Below are 21,724 nucleotides of genomic sequence, written 5' to 3'. Positions count from 1 at the left end.
TGATTAATGAAGTTGAGCATGCTTTCATCTGTTTGTTGGCAGTCTGTATATCTTCTTTGGAGAAATGTCTATTTAGGTCTTCTACCCATTTTTGGATTGGGTTGTTTGTTTTTTTGTTATTGAGCTGCATGAGCTGCTTATAAATTTTCGAGATTAATCCTTTGTCAATTGCTTCATTTGCAAATATTTTCTCCCATTCTGAGGGTTGTCTTTTGGTCTTGTTTATGGTTTCCTTTGCTGTGCAAAAGCTTTGAAGTTTCATCAGGTCCCATTTGTTTATTTTTGTTTTTATTTCCATTTCTCTGGGAGGTGGGTCAGAAAGGATCTTGCTGTGATTTATGTCATAGAGTGTTCTGCCTATGCTTTCCTCTAAGAGTTTGATACTTTCTGGCCTTACATTTAGGTCTTTAATCCATTTTGAGCTTATTTTTGTGTATGGTGTTAGGGAGTGATCTAATCTCATACTTTTATATGTACCTGTCCAGTTTTCCCACCACCACTTATGGAAGAGGCTGTCCTTTCTCTGCTGTACATTCCTGCCTCCTTTATCAAAGATAAGGTGACCATATGTGGGTGAGTTTATCTCTGGGCTTTCTATCCTGTTCCATTGATCTATATTTCTGTTTTTGTGCCAGTACCATACTGTCTTGATTACTGTAGCTTTGTAGTATAGTCTGAAGTCAGGGAGCCTGATTCTGCCAGCTCCGTTTTTCATTCTCAAGATTGCTTTGGCTATTCGGGGTCTTTTGTGTTTCCATACAAATTGTGAAATTTTTTGTTCTAGTTCTATGAAAAATGCCATTGGTAGTTTGATAGGGATTACATTGAATCTGTAGATTGCTTTGGGTAGTAGAGTCATTTTCACAATGTTGATTCTTCCAATCCAAGAACATGGTATATCTCTCCATCTATTTGTATCATCTTTAATTTCTTTCATCAGTGTCTTGTAATTTTCTGCATACAGGTCTTTTGTCTCCTTAGGTAGGTTTATTCCTAGATATTTTATTCTTTTTGTTGCAGTGGTAAATGGGAGTGTTTTCTTGATTTCACTTTCAGATTTTTCATCATTAGTGTATAGGAATGCCAGAGATTTCTGTGTATTAATTTTGTATCCTGCTACTTTACCAGATTCATTGATTAGCTCTAGTAGTTTTCTGGTAGCATCTTTAGGATTTTCTATGTATAGTATCATGTCATCTGCAAACAGTTACAGCTTCACTTCTTCTTTTCCGATTTGGATTCCTTTTATTTCCTTTTCTTCTCTGATTGCTGTGGCTAAAACTTCCAAAACTATGTTGAATAAGATTGGTGAGAGTGGGCAACCTTGTCTTGTTCCTGATCTTAGTGGAAATGCTTTCAGTTTTTCACCATTGAGGACGATGTTGGCTGTGGGTTTGTCATATATGGCCTTTATTAAGTTGAGGAAAGTTCCCTCTATGCCTACTTGCTGCAGGGTTTTTATCATAAATCGGTGTTGAATTTTGTTGAACGCTTTCTCTGCATCTATTGAGATGATCATATAGTTTTACTCCTTCATTTTGTTAATATGGTTTATCACATTGATTGATTTGCGTATATTGAAGAATCCTTGCATTCCTGGAGTAAACCCCACTTGATCATGGTGTATTATCCTTTTAATGTGCTGTTGGATTCTGTTTGCTAGTATTTTGTTGAGGATTTTTGCATCTATGTTCATCAGTGGTATTGGCCTGTAGTTTTCTTTCTTTGTTACATCCTTGTCTGGTTTTGGTATCAAGGTGATGGTGGCCTCGTAGAATGAGTTTGGGAGTGTTCCTCCCTCTGCTATATTTTGGAAGAGTTTGAGAAGGATAGGTGTTAGCTCTTCTCTAAATGTTTGATAGAATTCGCCTGTGAAACCATTTGGTCCTGGGCTTTGTTTGTTGGAAGATTTTTAATCACAGTTTCAATTTCAGTGCTTGTGATTGGTCTGTTCATATTTTCTATTTCTTCCTGATTCAGTCTTGGCAGGTTGTGCATTTCTAAGAATTTTTCCATTTCTTCCAGGTTGTCCATTTTATTGGCATAGAGTTGCTTGTAGTAATCTTTCATGGTCTTTTTTATTTCTGCAGTGTCAGTTGTTACTTCTCCTTTTTCATTTCTAATTCTATTGAGTCTTCTCCATCTTTTTCTTGATGAGTCTGGCTAATGGTTTATCAATTTTGTTTATCTTCTCAAAGAACCAGCTTTTAGTTTTATTGATCTTTGCTATCGTTTCCTTCATTTCTTTTTCATTTATTTCTGATCTGATTTTAATGATTTCTTTCATTCTGCTAACTTTGGGGTTTTTTTGTTCTTCTTTCTCTAATTGCTTTAGGTGCAAGGTTAGGTTGTTTATTCGAGATGTTTCCTGTTTCTTAAGGTAGGATTGTATTGCTATAATCTTCCCTCTTAGAACTGCTTTTGCTGCATCCCATAGATTTTGGGTCGTCGTGTCTCCATTGTCATTTGTTTCTAGGTAATTTTTTATTTCCTCTTTGATTTCTTCAGTGATCACTTCGTTATTAAGTAGTGTATTGTTTAGCCTCCATGTGTTTGTATTTTTTACAGATCTTTTCCTGTAATTGATATCTAGTGTCATAGCATTGTGGTGGGAAAAGATACTTGAAACACTTTCAATTTTCTTAAATTTACCAAGGCTTGACTTGTGACCCAAGATATGATCTATCCTGGAGATTGTTCCATGAGCACTTGAGAAAAATATGTATTCTATTGTTTTTGGATGGAATGTCCTATAAATATTAATTAAGTCCATCTTGTTTAATGTATCATTTAAAGCTTGTGTTTCCTTATTTATTTTCATTTTGGATGATCTGTCCATTGGTGAAAGTGGGGTGTTAAAATCCCCTACTATGAATGTGTTACTGTCGATTTCCCCTTTTATGGCTGTTAGTATTTGCCTTATGTATTGAGGTGCTCCTATGTTGGGTGCATAAATATTTACAATTGTTATATCTTCTTCTTGGATCAATCCCTTGATCATTATGTAGTGTCCTTCTTTGTCTCTTCTAATAGTCTTTATTTTAAAGTCTATTTTGTGTGATATGAGAATTGCTACTCCAGCTTTCTTTTGGTTTCCATTTGCATGAAATATCTTTTTCCATCCCCTTACTTTCAGTCTGTATGTGTCTCTAGGTCTGAAGTGGGTCTCTTGTAGACAGCAAATATATGGGTCTTGTTTTTGTATCCATTCAGCCAATCTGTGTCTTTTGGTGGGAGCATTTAGTCCATTTACATTTAAGGTAATTATCGATATGTATGTTCCTATTCCCATTTTCTTAATTGTTTTGGGTTCGTTATTGAAGGTCTTTTCCTTCTCTCATGTTTCTTGCCCAGAGAAGTTCCTTTTGAAGTTGTTGTAAAGCTGGTTTGGTGGTGCTGAACTCTCTCAGCTTTTCCTTGTCTGTAAAGGTTTTAATTTCTCCATCAAATCTGAATGAGATCCTTGCTGGGTAGAGTAATCTTGGTTGCAGGTTTCTCTCCTTCATCACTTTAAATATGTCCTGCCAGTCCCTTCTGGCTTGCAGAGTTTCTGCTGAAAGATCAGCTGTTAACCTTATGGGGATTCCTTTGTGTGTTATTTGTTGTTTTTCCCTGGCTGCTTTTAATATGTTTTCTTTGTATTTAATTTTTGACAGTTTGATTAATATGTGTCTTGGCGTATTTCTCCTTGGATTTATCCTGTATGGGACTCTCTGTGCTTCCCGGACTTGATTAACTATTTCCTTTCCCATATTAGGGAAGTTTTCAACTATAATCTCTTCAAATATTTTCTCAGTCCCTTTCTTTTTCTCTTCTTCTTCTGGAACCCCTATAATTCGAATGTTGGTGTGTTTAATGTTATCCCAGAGGTCTCTGAGACTGTCCTCAGTTCTTTTCATTCTTTTTTCTTTATTCTGCTCTGCAGTAGTTATTTCCACTGTTTTATCTTCCAGGTCACTTATCCGTTCTTCTGCCTCAGTTATTCTGCTATTGATCCCATCTAGAGTGTTTTTCATTTCATTTATTGTGTTGTTCATTGTTGTTTGTTTCATCTTTAGTTCTTCTAGGTCCCTGTTAAATGTTTCTTGCATTTTGTCCATTCTATTTCCAAGATTGGGGATCATCTTTACTATCAGTATTCTGAATTCTTTTTCTGGTAGACTGCCTATTTCCTCTTCATTTGTTAGGTCTGGTGGGTTTTTATCTTGCTCCTTCATCTTCTGTGTGTTTTTCTGTCTTCTCATTTTGCTTATCTTACTGTGTTTGGCGTCTCCGTTTTGCAGGCTGCAGGTTCGTAGTTCCCGTTGTTTTTGGTGTCTGTCCCCAGTGGCTAAGGTTGGTTCAGTGGGTTATGTCTACTTCCTGGTGGAGGGGACTAGTGCCTGTGTTCTGGTGGATGAGGCTGGATCTTGTCTTTCTGGTGGGCAGGTCCATGTCTGGTGGTGTGTTTTGGGGTGTCTGTGGACTTATGATTTTAGGCAGCCTCTCTGCTAATGGGTGGGGTTGTGTTCCTGTCTTGCTAGTTGTTTGGCATAGGATGTACAGCACTGTAGCTTGCTGGTCATTGAGTGAAGCTGGGTGCTGGTGTTGAGATGGAGATCTCTGGTAGATTTTTGCCGTTTGATAGTATGTGGAGCTGGGAGGTCTCTTGTGGACCAGTGTCCTGAAGTTGGCTCTCCCACCTCAGAGGCACAGCACTGACTCCTGGCTGCAGCACCAAGAACCTTTCATCCACACGGCTCAGAATAAAAGGGAGAAAAAGTAGAAAGAAAGAATTAGTAGAAGTAGAAAGAAAGAAAGGAGGGAGGGAGGGAGGAAGGAAGGAAGGAGGGAAGGAAGGAAAAAAGGAAAGAAGATAAAGCAACATAAAGTAAGATAAAATATAATAAAGTTATTAAAATAAAAAATAATTATTAAGAGAAAAAAATTAAAAAAAAAAAAGACGGATGGATAGAACCCTAGGACAAATGGTGGAAGCAAAGCTATACAGACAAAATCTCACACAGAAGCATACACATACACACTCACAAAAAGAGGAAAAGGGGAAAAAATCATAAATCTTGCTCTCAAAGTCCACCTCCTCAATTTGGGATGATTTGTTGTCTATTCATGTATTCCACAGATGCAGGGTACATCAAGTTGATTGTGGAGCTTTAATCCGCTGCTTCTGAGGCTTCTGGGAGAGATTTCCCTTTCTCTTCTTTGTTTGCACATTTCCCGGGGCTCAGCTTTGGATTTGACCCCGCCTCTGCGTGTAGGTCGCTGGAGGGCGTCTGTTCTTCGCTGAGGCAGGACGGGGTTAAAGGAGCAGCTGATTCGGGGGCTCTGGCTCACTCAGGCTGCGGGGAGGGAGGGGTGTGGATGTGGGGCCGGCCTCTGGCGGCAGAGGCCGCCGTGACGTTGCACCAACCTGGGGTGCGCCGTGCGTTCTCCCGGGGTAGTTGTCCCTGGATCACGGGACCCTGGCAGTGGCGGGCTGCACAGGCTCCCCGGAAGGGGGGTGTGGATAGTAACCTGTGCTTGCACACAGGCTTCTTGGTGGCGGTAGCAGCGGCCTTAGCGTCTCATGCCCGTCTCTGGGGTCCGTGCTTTTAGCCGCTGTTCGTGCCAGTCTCTGGAGCACCTTTAAACAGCGCTCTTGATCCCCTCTCCTCGTGTACCAGGAAACAAAGAGGGAAGAAAAAGTCTCTTGCCTCTTCGGCAGGTCCAGACTTTTCCCCGGACTCCCTCCCGGCTAGCCGTGGTGCACTAACCCCCTGCAGGCTGTGTTGACGCTGCCAACCCCAGCCCTCTCCCGGTGCTCCAACCAAATCCTGAGCCTCAACTCCCAGCCCCGCCTGCCCTGGCGGGTGAGCAGACAAGCCTCTCGGACTGGTGAGTGCTGGTCGGCCCCGATCCTCTGTGTGGGAGTCTCTCCGCTTTGCCCCCGCACCCCTGTTGCTGTGCTCTCCTCCGCGGCTCCGAAGCTTTCCCCCTGCGCCACCCGTAGTCTCCGCCCGCGAAGGGGCTTCCTAGTGTGTGGAAACCTTTCCTCCTTCACAGCTCCCTCCCACTGGTGCAGGTCCAGTCCCTATCCTTTTTTCTCTGTTTATTCTTTTTTCTTTTGCCTTACCCAGGTACTTGGGGGGGGAGGTTTCTTGCCTATTGGGAGGTCTGAGGTCTGCCAGTGTTCAGTAGGTGTTCTGTAGGAGTTGTTCCACGTGTAGATGTATTTCTGGTGTATCTGGCTTCTGAATAACTAGGCTTCAAAATGCTTAGGATCTGGACTCAACCTCAGCCAGTTTCTGATTAAAACTGAAGTGGCTCCTTTTTTTCTTGATCAGTCTTACTTTGGATATAATTTGTTCTTCTTTTTCCAGCTTCTTAAGAGACAAAGAGCATTAATTTTTAACCTTTTCTACTAGAAAACATTTAAAGCTATAAATTTTCTTCTAAGCACTGTTCTTTCTAAGCACCTTCTAAGCATCTTCTTAATGCTTATATTATGTACTTTTCAGTGTAGAGAGTATAATATAATCTGTATTATATTGTATTTTTGTTTTCCATCAGTTGAAAATAATTTCCAGTTTCCCTTATGGTATTGTTCTTTGACCCATGGGTTATTTAGAAGGATATGTTTAATTTCCACACATTTCTAGGTATCTTATTTTTATAGATATCTAATTTCATTTTGGTCAGAGAACATACTGTGTAAAATTGCAACATTGAGAGTTACTGACACTTATTTTATAGCCCAAGATATGTTTTCCCTTGTTGAATGTTTCATGTATACTTGAAAAGAATATTCGGTATAATATTCTGTAAATGTCACTTCTATGCTAATTGTGTCAAGATGGTTGATAGTGGTGAATCATGGCCCTTAAAGGATGTCCACGACCTAATCCCTGGAACCTGTGAGTATGTTACTTAATGTGCTAAAAGAAGCTTATAGATGGGAAGATTATCCTGGTGGGCTCAATAAAATCACAAGGGTCCTTATAAAAAGGAGTCAAGAAGGTTAAAGACAAGATGGAAATGGGACAATGAAAGCAGAGGCTGGATGATTGCACTGAAGATGGAGGCAAGGGGTACAAGCCAAGGAATGCTGGCAGCTTCTAGAAGCTGGAAAAAAGGAAACAGATTTTTCCCCTGAAGCCTCCAGAAGGGATGCAGCCAGCTAACAACTTGATCTTAATGAAACTGATTTCAAACTTCTGGCCTTCAGAAGTGTGACGGAATAAATTTCTGTTGTTTTAAACCACCCAGTTTGTGGTAATTTGTTATCGCAGCCTCGGAAAACTAATATAGAATGTGGTACCAGGAAGTATGGCATGCTGTTGTAACCGATACCTAAAAATGTGGAAGTGGATTTGGAATGGTAGAGGCTGGAAGAATATTAAGGCGCATGATTTTTCAAAAGCCTGGATTGCCTTGATCAGACTCTTAGTATTATAAAAATATAGATGATAAAGTCTGCAAGTTAGGGCTCAGGAGGAAATGAGGAACATTGTAGAGAAACCCTGTATAGTCTAAGAGAATACCTAAATCTTCATAAACTGTTGGCAGTAATACGGATATTTAAAAGCACTGTTGGTGAGGACTCAAAAGAGGAACATGTTATTGGAAATTGGGGAGGGGATGGGGTTCTTGTTACATAGTGGCAGGAAGCTTAGCTGAAATGTTACCTACAGTGATATGGAAAGCAGAATTCGTAAATGATAAACTTGCGTGTTTATTAGGCTGATGAGATTTTTGAGCAAAATGTTGAAGGTTTGGCTTGGTTTCTTGCTTCTTACAGTAAAATGTGAGAGAGAAAAGATAAATTGAAGGAGAAACTTTAGCAAAAAGGAACCAGGATTTGATTGGGGAAATTCTTAGCCTATCCAAAACTCATCAACTAGAAGAGCAACTTGGAAAATTGATTTATTTCTGGTCTTCACTCTTATTAGAAGTATAACAAAAGTAAAAGTTTCCTTGTTGAAGTCTAATGTTTATTCCTAAAGTTTAGTATAATAGGAATAAAATGTTGTCTAAGTACTTAGGTATTTGTTTCTCCTTCTTTCCGTTCAAGCTAGGAAGTTGATTTGTGCTGTCATTATTTTTATTTCTTTTGAAGTATTTTTTAAAATTCATTTTGGCAGAGTAACTGCAATCATGGTCATCAGCCATTGATATACATATAATTTAATATATGTTTTACTGTGTGTATGCAAGAATATTTTGAGAACACTTTCCAAGTGGAATTTTAACCTATCATCAATTTTGTTGGAAGAGCACAATTGGTAACCCTCCCCTCAACTGCTTTTTCCTCACCCAACTAACAGGTTGCAAATTCAGAGACTATGAATTTGGATAAGAATCCAGAGTCAGTTAATAGTCCACAGGAAAGAAAAACTTCTGTGAACTCTGAACCTTCTAACCCTTCAGAAAAAGCAAGTGAAAAGATTAATTTGTCATGGGAACATAATGAGGCTGTTTCTGAAAGGTAGGCATTTCTATAAAAATGCATAAACTTATCTAAATATGTTTGTAAACACATATACTCAAGCATAAAATACCTTAAAGCTTCATATTTATATGAATGCTATTTTTGTCCATTATGAAGAAATTGGTTCTCAAAAGCTTTTATTGTTGTTTTAACTGTACTAAATAAACTTTTGAATTGGTTAGGTGATCAGGTTTTTCATTGTGATGCTTTCCATCTTTGGTATGGCAACTGGAGTGATCAACTGGATCACTCCAGTAGTTTCCACTTCTACACATGGAAGAATCAAGGCCCTATGAAACAGTGGTTTTAAAGAATTACACAGAGGAGTAAGACTAGGAGAAAAGTGTCTAAAATTAGTTCCCTGAATGTGGAAAGTAGTATCATGATAACTTCAAACTATAGTGAATAGGTTAACTTATTTGTCTGATTGATCACAAAGCAGCTGAGACACCTAATCTCCAATCTAGTCTAATAGAAGATTTGGGGCTGATAGGGAAGAAATAGTTTAGTTTAACAAAGACCCTTGATTGGTGATCCTGGCCTGGATTGATGTTCAAGGATAGGGGGATGGGGACATTTTAATGAATTCTCTTGACTGGTGATTCTCAACAGTTTTGGAGCTTTATAATATTATTTATTGTTAACATTTCACTCCCTAAAATGTCCTATGGTTTTGCTTTTATATGTTAAATTATATGTCAGCTTTTAAAAAGAGGAAAATTTATAACTAAAAATAAGTGAATTAAATGATGGCCATTGTTTGGAGAACACCACTCTTTCCCCCAAATAACTATGCATACTCAAGGATGCTATAAAATGAAAGAGAAGCATTACAGATCGACACCATTTACAGGAGATTCTTGGTATTTGGGAATTCACATGCAGTTCTGGCTCTTCAGAAGAAACCCTAATATTCCATGATATTGAGGCCTGCATTTTAGTTTTGAGCCAGGAAGCTGCTGTGAAGAAGGCACTTATTTAGTTGACAAAGGAAAGAATCACATTTCAGTGAGTGTTTGTTGTTACCACTTACTTGATGCCTGTGCTGAAACTCATAAGGTGACAAAAAAGAAAAATGCTGTTGATGGAAGTGAAAGCGCTGTTAAAGTAACATTTTATAGACTGATATGTTAACTTTATCAGTGGCTTATACCCATGATATGAACAATTCACCTCATGCTCTATAATGAAGGAAGAATGTGCAATTTATGAAACTGTTTCAGCCCATGGTGAGTGTGAGAATAGGTGTAACAATTGTGTAACTTGACCCTGATGGGTAGGTTCAGTGGTGAATTTTATAAAACATTTAAGAAAGAAACAATACCATTTTTAAACAAACTATCCCAAAGAATAAAAAAAGAGGGAATATTTTTCATTTTATGAGACTAGATGCTAAAATTTGGTATAACTCTGATACTCTGATAATAAAATCAATTTAAAAATTTTACAGAAATGGAAAATCACAGTTTACTTTTACCCACAAAATAGATGCAGATATCCTAAACAGAAACTAGTAAACCAAATTCAACAGTCTATAAAAGTTGAGTTTGTTCCAGGAATGCTGCAACATTGGTTTAACAATAGCAAGTCAACTTACATAATGTGCCAGGAGAAGAGTCATCATCAGCTCAAAATAGATGTAGAATTTTATAAAATACATGTTTATGATTAAAAAAAAATTCTTGGCAAACTTGGGATAGGAGGTACCTTCCTTAATTTGATAAAGAGTATCTATAAAAACCCTAAAATTTGATAGTGAAATATTGGAAATATTCCCTTTGAGATAAAAATAGAAGGTTGCCTGCTGTTACCACTTTAAGGTTATACTGGATATCTTAGCTAATGCAAAAATCAGAAAAACAAAAGAAAGAAAAATGTAAAAGATTCAAAAAGAAGAAACAATAAATATTATTACTATTCCTAGATGATTGGGGGTATATATGTAGGAAATCCAAAGGAATTTACAGATAAATTATTAGGATTAATAAGAGTTTAGCAAGATTGCTAAACTCAAACATATAAGAAATCAATTGTATTCCTATAAGATATAAAAAATTCAGAAATGAAAATTTTTTAAACATATTATAGTATTAAATGTATCAAGTACCTAGAAATACAATTAACGAGGCATGTAATAACTGAAGAAAATTTCGAAACTTTGAGATATTGAAGAAGAATTCATTGGAGAAACGTACTATGTTTATGGTTTGGACAATACAGTATTAAAAATGCTTTTACTTTTGTTCAAATTAGTTTATAGAGGACAGTTTCAGTCAGTTTCCCAGTGTGTAATTTTATGGAACTTGACAAGCTGATTTCATTCGAAAATGTATATATAAATGCAATGGGTTAAGAGGCCAAGATACCCTTTAAGTAGAGAAACAGAATGGAAGGAGTTTGCCATCAGATGTCAGGACATTATAAAACTGCAGTAATTAGGATAATGTGATATTGGCAAGTGCTAGACAACAGAGCTGTGTAACAGAGAGTCTGGAAACCTATACCTATAATGTATTATGTGATTTGTGTTGGAGATTGTATGGCAGGTCAATTGGGAAATGATTGACTTTAGTAAATTCATATTGCTGTTCATATTGTGAGAAATATAAAAGAAATTGGATCCCTGAGTCCAATCCCTGTACATCAATCTCAAGTGAATTAAGGAACTAAATATCTAAAGGAAAATTATGAAGCTTTTAGAAGGTAACATAAAATGTCTTCATGAACTTCGGATAAGGAAAGATATCTTCAGACACAAATACCCTTACCATAAAAGAAAAAGAAGATCAATTTTACCACATTAAAATTAGAAACTTCTTTTCTCAAAAGGCACTATAAAGATAGTGAGAAGACAGGCCATCAAGTGGGAGAAGATACTTGCAGCACATATAACCTATAGAGGACTAGTACCCAGAATATATATAAAGAACTTCAACAAATCAATGAGTAAAAGCCAGATAATGCAAAAGAAAAATGGGCAAAAGACTTGTACATCTACTTCACAAAAGAGGAATTCCAAATGGCAAATAAACATATGAAAAGGTGCTCATCTTCACTAGTAATCAGGGAAATGCAAATTAAAACCACAATGAGATACCATTTCATATCAGGTAAGGAAAAGTAAAACATTTTAAAATCTGACAATACCAGGTATTGGTGAGGTTTTGAAATAAAAGGAATTGGTTTTAGTTAATATTTTGTTGGGTGAGTAAATTGGTATAGGATTTTAGAAAAAATTTGGCATTATCTAGAAATAGTGAAGATCTGAATATCCTTTGACCTAGCGGTCCTATCCCTTGGTATATACCCTAGCTAGAGACATGTTCACATGTGCAATAGGACATATCTAGAGGAATGTTTATTAGCAGCATTTTCCATAATAGCCAAAAACCAGGAGGAAAAAAAGTCCATCTACAGCTGAAAAGAAAAATAATTGCTGTAAGTCCATATGGTAGAATTTTGTACATTAATGAAAGTGAAGGAACTACAGTCACATGTAACAGTATGTTACTCCCACAAAAAACATTACTGAAAGGCAGACACAAGGAATAGTATGATTCCATTCAAATGAAGTTCAGAAATAGCCAGCAAAAAGTACATTATTTATGAATTCAAAGCTAGATGGTAAATCTAAAGAGTAAAACAAGGGGATTAGTACCACAAATGCTATTTATGGAGGAGATTTATGATTCAGGATGGAGGCACGTGGGTTTCTGAAGTGCTGATAATTTAAAATGTATTTATCTGGGGCTTCCCTGGTGGCACAGTGGTTGAGGGTCTGCCTGCCGATGCAGGGGACACGGGTTCGTGACCCAGTCTGGGAAGATCCCGGGAAGATCCCACATGCCGCGGAGCGGCTGGGCCCGTGAGCCATGGCCGCTGGGCCTGTGCGTCCGGAGCCTGTGCTCCGCGGTGGGAGAGGCCACAGCAGTGAGAGGCCCCCGTACCGCAAAAAAAAAAAAAAAGGTTAAAATGTATTTATCTGAGTAGTGGCTACATGGATGCTAGCTTTATAATTATTTATTAAGCTGAATATTTTTAATCCAATTTGAAAATAATTATTAATTGGAAATTTTAGATTATGTTTAATGTAATCTTACTGATATATGTGGGCTCATAACTATAATCTTAATACTTGTTTTCTATTTGTTACATTATTTTATGGTCCTTTTCCCTTATCTGTGTCTGTTTCTTTCTCTACTTATTTTAGCCTTCTTTTGGATTTCTTTTTCCCATTCCCCATTACCTCATTAATTATACATCTTTCATTGTACCTTTTGAAGTTATCCTAAAGATCATGATATGGATTCTTGAGTCTAACATTAGAGTCTAATATGAATTGCTACTTTTACCATTTTATAGGCAATGCTTGACCTTAGAACACTTTTAACTCCATTTAGTGCTCCCTCCCATTGTTTGTTTCATGCATTTAAGTTTTACATTATTTTAAATCTCATAAGACAATATCATTACTTTGTACAGTCATTCACTTAGAGTTACCCAAATACAGTTGTTGACTCTTGAACAACAAGGGTTTGAACTACTCGAGTCCACTCGTATACATGGATTTTTTTTCAATAAATATAGTACCTATAAACAAATAATTTCTTTTTCACATTTTCTTTTCATTTTTGATGTCTAATGTTTGTAATACATATAACATCTATGGTATTTATATCATTAGGACAATATTGATATAGGTACTGACAGACGATTCATCTTGTAAACAGACAGCATAAACTTATAGTATCAATAAATAGAGGACACTACTGCAACTGTATTTTCCTTATGATTTCTTAATTTTTTTTCCTACCTTTATTGTAAGAACACAGTATATAATATATATAACATACAAAGTATGTGTTAATCGACTGTTTATGTTAACAGTAAGCCTTCTAGTCAACAGTAGGCTATTACTAGTTTGGGGGTGAGTCGAAAGTTATACTTGGATTTTCTGATGCCTTCATTGTGCAAGGGTCAAGTGTATTTACCCTTTCTGTTGCTCTTTATTTCTTCCTGTATTTCCATCTGGGATAATTTTTCATCTGCCTGAATAATTCCATTTATCATTTATTTTAAAAATTCTGCTCAGGATAAACTTTGTTTTTATTTGTCTGGAAATAACTTCATTTTATCTTTATTTATTTTTTTTCTTTATTTTTTTTTTTGCGCTGTACGCGGGCCTCTCACTGTTGTGGCCTTTCCCGTTGCGGAGTACAGGCTCCGGACGCACAGGCTCAGCAGCCATGGCTCACGGGCCCAGCCGCTCCGCAGCATGTGGGATCTTCCCGGACCGGGACACGAACCCGCGTCCCCTGCATCGGCAGGCGGACTCTCAACCACTGTGCCACCAGGGAAGCCCTTGTCTTTATTTTTAAAGGATATTTCAACATAGGTATTGAATTATAGGTTGGCAGTTATTTTTAGCACTTTCAAGATGTCATTACATTGTTTTCTGACTTCTATAATTTCTGTTGAAAAGTTAGATATCCATCTTCTTGTTCCTTCTTTGAGGATGGTGTCTATTTGTCCAGCTGCTTTCAAGATGGTCTATATATTTTTGGTTTTCATCAGTATATTCTATGATGCTGGCGGTGGGGGGGGATTAATTTATCCTAATTGGGGCTCATAGTTTTTCTTGAATCTGTGACTTCATATCTTTCATTATCTTTGGAAAATTCTTGGATATTATCTTTTTAGATATTGCTTCTGCACCATTCTGTCTCTTCTTCCCTTCTGGTATTCCAATTATACTCTTCTGTGTACACTCCATCTATTTTGTTCTCCATGCTTTTGTCTGGATATTTGCTACAATTTTCTAGTTCATTCTCTCTTTAGCTGTATCCATGTGGCTGTTAAACTCAGGTATTTAGTTCTTAGTTTCAGTTTTTTTAATTTTCCAGTCTCCTCTTTTCATTGGATCTATTTTCTCTCCATTATTATAACTAGAGAAATCCAGGAGGCTTTATAATTGTTTCTTCTGATACCCCAAGTGTTGAAGGAATTAGTGCCACTACTAACTTTCTATGTCTATAGTCATGGTTCGATTTAGAAGTTTAAGCATTTTCTTTTTAGAATGTGAAGAAAATGGGAAAGGCAGTAACAGCTGAGCTGAAGAAGCTCATAGAAGAGAAGTCCTGTGGACCAGAACACATATTTGATGAAGGAACTTGCTTAAATAGAAAGAAAAGGCTTTCATATGCAATCTTTTCCAAAGAGGAAAAGTAAGCATCAAGGTCTAAGGCACCCAAGAACAGACCACTTCACCAGTGTTGATGGAATGAAACATTAATATTGTCTGAAAAATGTCTTGCATTGAATTTCATGTGAAGAAATGTTTACAGAGATACAAAGGAGAAAAAAGTAGTTACCAGCCATAGTATTATAAGAAATTTTCCACTGTTTTTCATGTGCTCCTTCCTACTCATTATTAACACTTATTTAATCTCACGTTTATGACATATCCCTCTTTAACAGATCAGGAAACCAAGTTTCCTGTCCCCCAAACACTGAGCTAGTAAATGGCAGAGCCAGGATTTAGACCTAGACAGTTTTGTCTCCAGATCCCATTATTGAACTATGTACTACATTATAACATTACCTGGAGAATTTTAATTACTGATTTTAGACACAGAAGTTTTTCTCCAAGGTAGAATACAAGTAGAAAAATAGGTGCATCTAGAAGACCATGAAAATCATCAGTGTCCTCAGTTTTCCTCCCAGATACGGTTCATTAAAAAAAGAGCCATCATTGGAAGCAGTCAGTGGAACAGTTTCATGAAAGTTACGTATCATTAAATGCTCGTGGAATTCCAATCTTTAGTGTGTAGATGTATAAATGAATTTCTCAGGATAAGCATTAGCAGCTTTACATACATACATACACAGACACATAATTTTTAAAATAAAGTTAATTGACCTATAATACCTACTGAAAACTGCACAAACAGTAAATGTATAGTTTGGTGAATTTTGAAAAAGTAAACACATTTTGTAATTATCACCCAGATCAAAAAACAACACCAATGGCATCTGTTCTGCCTCATGCCAGTCACAAGTCCCACCCCTACCACACTGACTTCAGTAAACATCATCCTAACCTCTAACACCATAAGTTGTTTTTGTTTACTTTTCCCCTTTATATAAATGGAATCATACTCAATGAACTCTTTGGTGTCTTGCCTCTTTTGCCCAACTTTATGTGTTAAGAGATTCATCCATGCTGTTGCTTAGCAACAATAATTTGATCATTCTCATTGCTATATAATGTCCATCATATGAATATACCACAGCTTATTCCATTCACAACTGTTGATGGACATCTGAGTTATTTGCAGATTGGGGAAATTATGATTAGTGCTGCTATGAACATTCCTTTACGTGTTTGTTGGTGAATATACATAGGTAAATTTCTGTTGGACCTTTGACTGGAAGTGGAATTGGTAGGTCATAGGGTATGTGTATTTTCAGGTTTAATAGATACTACTAAATACCAAAGAAGTTCTATCAAGTTACACTCCCAATGAGAGTATATGAGGTTTTTCTTATTCTATATCCTTGCCAACACTTGGTATTATCTGCCTTTTTCACTTTAGCCACACTGGTATGTTTATAGCATCACATACAGGCATGCCTTGTTTCTTTGTGCTTTGCTTTATTTTGCTTCACAGATACTGTGGTTTTTTACAAATTGAAGGTTTATGGCAACCCTGCGTCAATTCTGTTGGCACCATTTTTCCAATAGCATTTGCTCACTTTGTGTCACAGTTTGGCAATTCTCACAATATTTTTTTTTCCTCACAATATTTCAGACTTTTCCATTATGATTTGTCATGGTGATCTGTGATTAGTGATCTTTGATGTCACTATTGTACTTTTGGGGGGTTGCCACAAACCACACCCGTATAAGACAGCAACTTAATAAATGTGTGCATTCTGACTGCTCCACTGATGTCATCTGTCTCCTTTCCTCAGGCCTCCCTACTCCCTGAGACATAACAATATTGAAATTAGGCCAGTTAATAACCTTACAATGGTCTCTAAATGTTTAAGTGAAAGAAGACCTACATGTCTCTCACTTTAAGTCAAAAGCTAGAAATTAAGCTTAGTGAGGAGGGCATGTTGAAAGCTGAGACAGGCCAAAAGCTAGGCCTTTTGCACCAAATAGTTAGCCAAGTTGTGAATGCAAAGGAAAAGTTCTTGAAGGAAATTAAAAGTGCTACTCCAGAACACGTGAATGATAAGAAAGCGAAATAGCCTTATTATTGATATAGAGAAAGTTTAAGGTCAAATCAGCCACAGCATTCCCTTAAGCCAAAGCTTAGTCCAGAGCAAGGCTCTAACTCTTCAATTCTGTGAAGGCTTAGAGTGATGAGGAGGAAGCTGCAGAAAAAAAAGTTTGCAGAGGTTGGTTCATGAGGTTTAAGGTAAGAAGCCATCTCTATAACATAAAAGTGCAATGTAACGCAGCAAATACTGATGTAGAAGCTGCAGCAAGCTATTCAGAAGATCTACCAAAGATAGTTAATGAAAGTGGTTACATTAAACAAAAGATTTTCAGTGTAGAAGAAACAACCTTAAATAGCAAGAAGATACCATCTAGGACTTTTCATAGCTACATAGAAGTCAATACCTGGCTTCAAACTTCAAAGAACAGGCTGACTCTCTTTTTGAGGGCTAGTGCAGCTGGTGACTTTTAGGTTGAAGCCAGTACTCATTTACCATTCCAAAAATCTTAGGGCCCTTAAGAATTATGCTAAATCTGCTTTGCCTGTGCTATATAAGTAGAAGAACAATGCCTGGCTGACAGCATATCCAGGCTTGAATTACTGAATATTTTACTCAACTGAATGTTTGAGACCTACTGCTCAGAAAAAAGATTCCTCTCAAAATTTACTGCTCAAAGGGGACTTCCCTGGTGGTGCAGTGGTTAAGAATCTGCCTGCCAGTGCAGCGGACACGGGTTCAATCCCTGGTCTGGGAAGATCCCACATGCTGCGGAGCATCTAAGCTCGTGTCCCACAACTACTTAAGCCCACATGCCTAGAGCCCAGAGCCCGTGCTCCGCAACAGAAGAAGCCACCGAAATGAGAAGACCGCACACCACAATGAAGAGTAGCCCCCGCTCACCACAACTAGAGAAAGCCCACGCACAGCAACAAAGACCCAATGCAGCCAAAAATAAATAAATTTATTTTAAAAAAAAATTTACTGCTCATTGACAATGCACCTGGCCACCCAAGAACTCTGATGGAGATATACAATGAGATTATTGTTGTTTTCATGCCTGCTAACACAACATCCTTTCTGCAGCCCATGGGTCAAGTAATTTCAACTTTCAAGCTTATTATTTTAAGTACTTTGTAAAGCTGTTGCTGCCATAGATAGTGATTCCTTCAATGGATCTGAGCAAAGTAATTTGAAAACCTTCTGGAAAGGATTCACCATTCTAGATACATTAAGAACATTCATGGTTCATGGCAAGAGGTCAAAAGATCAACATTAACAGAAGTTTGGAAGAGGTTTACTCTAACCTTCATGGATGACTTTGAGAGGTTCAAGACTTCAGTGGAGGAAGTAACTGCAGATGTAGAAATAGCAAGCAAACTAGAATTAGAAGTGGAGCCTGAAGGTGACTGAATTGCTGTAATCTCATGATAAACTTTAACGGATGAGCAAAGAAAGTGGTTTCTTGAGATGGAATCTATTCTTGATGAAGATCCTGTGAAGACTGTTGAAGTGACGACAGAGGATTTAGAACATTACATAAACTTAGCTGATAAAGCAGTGGTTGGGTTTAAGAAGATTGACTCAAACTTTGAAAGAAGTTTTACTGTGGGTAAAATGCTATCAAACAGCATTGCATGCTTCAGAAAACCAATCACTTGTGAAAGGATGAGTTAATTCATGCAGCAAATTTCATTGTTTTATTTTAAGAAATTGCCAGAGCCACCCCAGCCGTCAGCAACCACCACCCTGATCAGTCAGCAGCCATCAGCATCAACACAAGACCATCCAGCAACAAAAAGATTACAACTTACTGAAGGCTTAGATGATGGTTAGCATTTTTTAGCAATGAAATATTTTAAAATTAAGGTATGTATTGTTTTTTTAGACATAATGCTGTTGCACACTTAATAGACTATAGTATACAGCACACTATAGTATAGTAAACATAACTTTTGTATGCACTGGGAAATTAAAAAATTCAAGTGATTCACTTTATTGAGATATTCGCTTAATATTGTTGTGGTCTGGAATCAAACCTGCAATATCTCTAAGGTATGCCTGTATTCGTTTTAATTTGTTTCCTTCTAATAATGAAATTAAGCACTTTTTTTATATTTGTTAGTCATTTGGATATCTTCTTTCATAAAGTTTCTCTAAGACTTTTGCATGTTTTTCTTTTGAGTTGCCTGTCTTAAGTTTTTTATCAGATATATTGACAACAAGTATCTTTTCCCATTCCAAGTCTTTCCACTTTCATAATAGTGCCTTTATATGTATTGACTCTTCTTAATTTCAGTGTAGTCTTTTTTTTCATAGATTATGCTTTTCTGATGAATGTTCCATCTGGTTTTGACTATTTTCCCATCTTTCCTCAGTATTCTTAAAACTATTCATCATAGTTTTTGGGGTTTTTTTGTTTTGTTTTGTTTTGTTTTGTGGTATGTGGGCCTCTCACTGTTGTGGCCTCTCCCATTGTGGAGCACAGGCTCCAGACGCACAGGCTCAACGGCCATGGCTCACGGGCCCAGCCGCTCCGCAGCATGTGGGATCTTCCTGGACAGGGGCACGAACCCGTGTCTCCTGCATCGGCAGGTGGACTCTCAACCACTGCGCCACCAGGGAAGCCCAGTTTTTTTTTATGTCCTTGTTTTATAACTCCAGTACCTCAATCATCTGTACATATGTTTCTATTGTTTTTCTCTGTTTCTAGTCATTTGATTCTGTCTGTTAGTGTGCTTGATAGTTTCTGAAGAATTGGTGAGGCTCTGAATAATATCTTTCTATAGACGAGATTTATTCTGTTCTCTGGCAGGTAGAGTAGGGCCTGGTCACCTAATCTGCTCAGGTAATGGTATAAATTCAGGCCTGTTGTTATTTTGGTAAGTCTCCTATATCTACTTCACTCTGGCTTTTAAGATGTAGCCCTTAGTGGATTCCAGCTGAAAGCTTGGAGTGTTCACCAGGGCCTCTCCGCCTCGGTGGCTTCTAAATCTTTACCTTTACCTCCTCAGCCCAAAATTCCAATGAGATTGCCAAAAATTTCACTCTGATTTTTAGTCTTTCTGCTTAATGTCTTAGACTCCTTAATAACATTATATTTGATATACTGTAGCAGCAAATAAAGATATTTAAAACATTAGAAATATAGAAATATTAAATGAAGAATTTTGAGATTGATAAGAGATTTTGACTATAGTATAATGAAAAGAGTTGCTTATAGTTGTAGTTAAGCAACAAAATAAATACAGCTATTAGTCTTTCATCCACTATATGACTATTATTGAATACTAGTAGAAAAAAGTATATACAAAATAAACTTTGTAAGCTGTGTTAAAGGCCAAAAATGAGTAGAAGAGTAAAATATTATTGATAAAATTTAGATCTGAACTTTTTTGTTGTTAATTGAACTTAGAAATAATAGCTTTTGTCAGAATCTTTTATTGATAAATTTGATATGGAAAAAATTATTGAATTTGTTTAAAAGGGTACATGAAAAACAGTTGATTTCACAAAATGGAAATCAGTGTGTGGGAAATGTATCCTTCTGCTCATGAAGTATTAACTGCACAGGAATTGTTCTTTTGCTGTAAACAAACAGAAAACTAGACTAAAGAAAAGAAATTGTGTTTAGACATTGTTCAACAGGGAGCACACAATTATGATCCCTGTGAGAAAAGAAACAAAAGAAATGCACCCTACCATTGTGCCAGTTCTGCCTGGAGGCATTTCCCAAGTTGAAAAGCAGGGGTGGGAGGAGCCCAAACAGCCTGCTGGTCTTGGTGCATTTAGATCAGATATTGGAGAATATGAATTATCTAGAATTTGTGAGGCAAAGCAAGAGAGGTAATTGCATAAAGGTAGAGCTCTGGAGATCTGCAAAGGGAACCCCTTGAATCATTGGCTGAATACAGATCTATATGTGCAAAGCATGAAACTACAAGAGGCTGGGTCAAGAACCACTGAAAAGAAGAAGGCCATACATTTTTTGGAGGTTGCACAGGGCTGGGAACATTTTGCTTTCTCACTGGCTGTAGTGAAGAGACTTAGCATGCACCAACAGGTAGAGTCCTTGGATGGGTATAGCTGTAGTGAGGCTAAATTAATTCTGGACTAAAAGACTCCAGTGGACCTACCCCAGAAAGCTAAAAGGACTCAAAGGAGTCAGAACTAATCATGGGTAATTTAACTGTATGCCAGAACAAAGTCCAACACTCTGATAGAATGAAACATCATCCAACAGTGTGAATTTAACAATGTCTGACATCTAATAAAAACTTACCAAGCATGCAAAATATGAAAAGTAACCCATAACAAGGAGAAAACCAAAATGATAGAAACAGAATTAATATGGTTGTTGGACTTAGCAGACAACATAAAATAGCAATTATCAGTATATTATTCATATCTAACAACATAGAGGAGAATGTCAACGTGATAGAAATGGAAGATGTAAAAAAAAAGACCCAAATTGTACTTCTAGAGATGAGAAAGACAATAAAGTGAAAAGTACATTGGATAGGATTAATAACAGAATAATTACTGGCTTTTTAAATATCAGTGAAATACCAGAAACTGTTCAGACAAAAGCATGGGGAGAAAACAGGCTAACAAAAAAATGAACAGAGCATCAGAGACTTGTAGAACAGTATCAAGTAGTCTAATATATGTATATATCATTGAAGTCATCACTAGGCAGGGGGGCAGGAAAATATATCTAAAATTTGTCCAATTCTAAACCCATAAATAGAAAGGAAGAAAGAAAGGTTAACAAAGCTAAGCAGAAGCATAAAGGAAAAACACATCATAACCAGACTGCTAAAAATCAATGGTGACAAAATCTTAAAAGCAGCCAGAGAGAAAAGACACATTACATAGAAAGGAACAAAAAATAAGATGAGAATTCTCACTGTAAACTATTCAAACTTTAGAGATGTGGAAAAGGAGACAGCTCTAAAGTACTGAAATGGAGAGACATCTCTAAATCATTAAAAGAGGAACTGTCTACAGTTTCTACAGTTCTACACTCAG

General features: G+C 37.1%; 1 protein-coding gene across 1 annotated transcript in view; it reads left to right on the top strand.

Annotated features, from left to right (window-relative positions):
- Nucleotides 1-21,724, top strand: part of ATF7IP2 (activating transcription factor 7 interacting protein 2) — a 75,780-nt gene that overhangs the window by 21,290 nt on the left and 32,766 nt on the right. Inside the window, exon 6 of the mRNA XM_082669579.1 lies at nucleotides 8,304-8,464. Coding sequence (XP_082525705.1) covers nucleotides 8,304-8,464 — 161 coding nt within the window. The remainder of the gene's footprint in view (nucleotides 1-8,303; nucleotides 8,465-21,724) is intronic.

Source organism: Grampus griseus (assembly GCF_964374135.1).
Source record: "Grampus griseus genome assembly, chromosome: 14".
NCBI classification, from domain to species: domain Eukaryota; kingdom Metazoa; phylum Chordata; class Mammalia; order Artiodactyla; family Delphinidae; genus Grampus; species Grampus griseus.
Note: the sequence above shows the minus strand (reverse complement) of the source record. Positions and strands in the feature narration are given on the sequence as shown.